This window comes from Galeopterus variegatus, unplaced genomic scaffold, assembly GCF_000696425.1.
Source record: "Galeopterus variegatus unplaced genomic scaffold, G_variegatus-3.0.2 Scaffold9869, whole genome shotgun sequence".
In the NCBI taxonomy this organism is placed as follows: domain Eukaryota; kingdom Metazoa; phylum Chordata; class Mammalia; order Dermoptera; family Cynocephalidae; genus Galeopterus; species Galeopterus variegatus.
Genome location: NW_007735980.1, coordinates 58,253 through 59,242, shown reverse-complemented (window position 1 = coordinate 59,242; position 990 = coordinate 58,253). Strand labels below are relative to the sequence as shown.

General features: G+C 45.6%; 1 protein-coding gene across 1 annotated transcript; it reads right to left on the bottom strand.

Annotated features, from left to right (window-relative positions):
• LOC103609625 (olfactory receptor 5D18-like) lies at positions 1-762 on the bottom strand (the record flags this gene model as incomplete). Its single annotated transcript, XM_008593921.1, has 1 exon — positions 1-762. A coding segment is annotated over exon 1 (762 nt), but the record flags the coding sequence as incomplete, so codon positions are not given.
• Positions 763-990: the final 228 nt, after the last annotated feature.

Below are 990 nucleotides of genomic sequence, written 5' to 3'. Positions count from 1 at the left end.
AGTCCCATGGAAAATGGCGATGGCAGTCAGGTGGGAGGCACAGGTGGAGAAGGCTTTCCGATGTCCACCAGTGGAAGGCATCTTGATGATAGTGACAACTATGAAGACATAGGAGGCGAGGATGATCAGGAGGCTACAAACCTCACTGAATGTACAAATGAATAAACACGTCATCTGGCTGAAGTGTGTGTCAGAGCAGGACACAGAGAGGAGGGCAGAGAGCTCACAGCAAAAGTGATTTATGGTAGACACACAGTAGGATAGTTTCAAAAGAGAATATGTGAGGATCATGGAACAGAGTGCACCCCATGTGTACGTTCCAGCTACCAGGACAGCACAGAGCTTAGGAGACATAGTGACTGTGTAGAGCAGGGGGTTACAAACAGCCACAAACCGGTCATAGGCCATCGCTGCTAACAGATATGCTTCTGTAATTGCAAATGTGCCAGCAAAAAAAAACTGTGTCATGCATCCTTTGAAGGAGATAGTTCTGTTTTTCACAATTAAGATTTCTAATAGTTTCGGTGTGACTACACTGGAATAACAAAAATCCAAAAAGGACAGATGACTGAGGAAAAAGTACATGGGTGCCTGAAGTTTGGGAATAATATTTATGACCACAATCATACCCAGGTTCCCCACAACAGTGATGGTGTAGATGGGCATGAACACCAGGAAGAGGGGTGCCTGGAGGTGTGGGAACTCTGAGAAGCCCAAGAGGACAAAAGTGGCTCCAGCACTCTCGTTTCCCTCAGTCATCATCACGGTTCCTGCCGGAGGGAATCAGAGAGTTCATCCTAAGCAGTCGGATATAACATGGAAAGTAGGAATGAGGGAATGCAGACGGCTGGAGGAGAAACACCACGAAGTGATGTACAAAATATGTACCCATGTTTTATTTTTTGGCCTTTTCCTGCCTCATTTGAACCTCTCTTTGGCCACATAATACTTGAACGTGGAATATTCCCTTTACACTTCAATGACTCATCT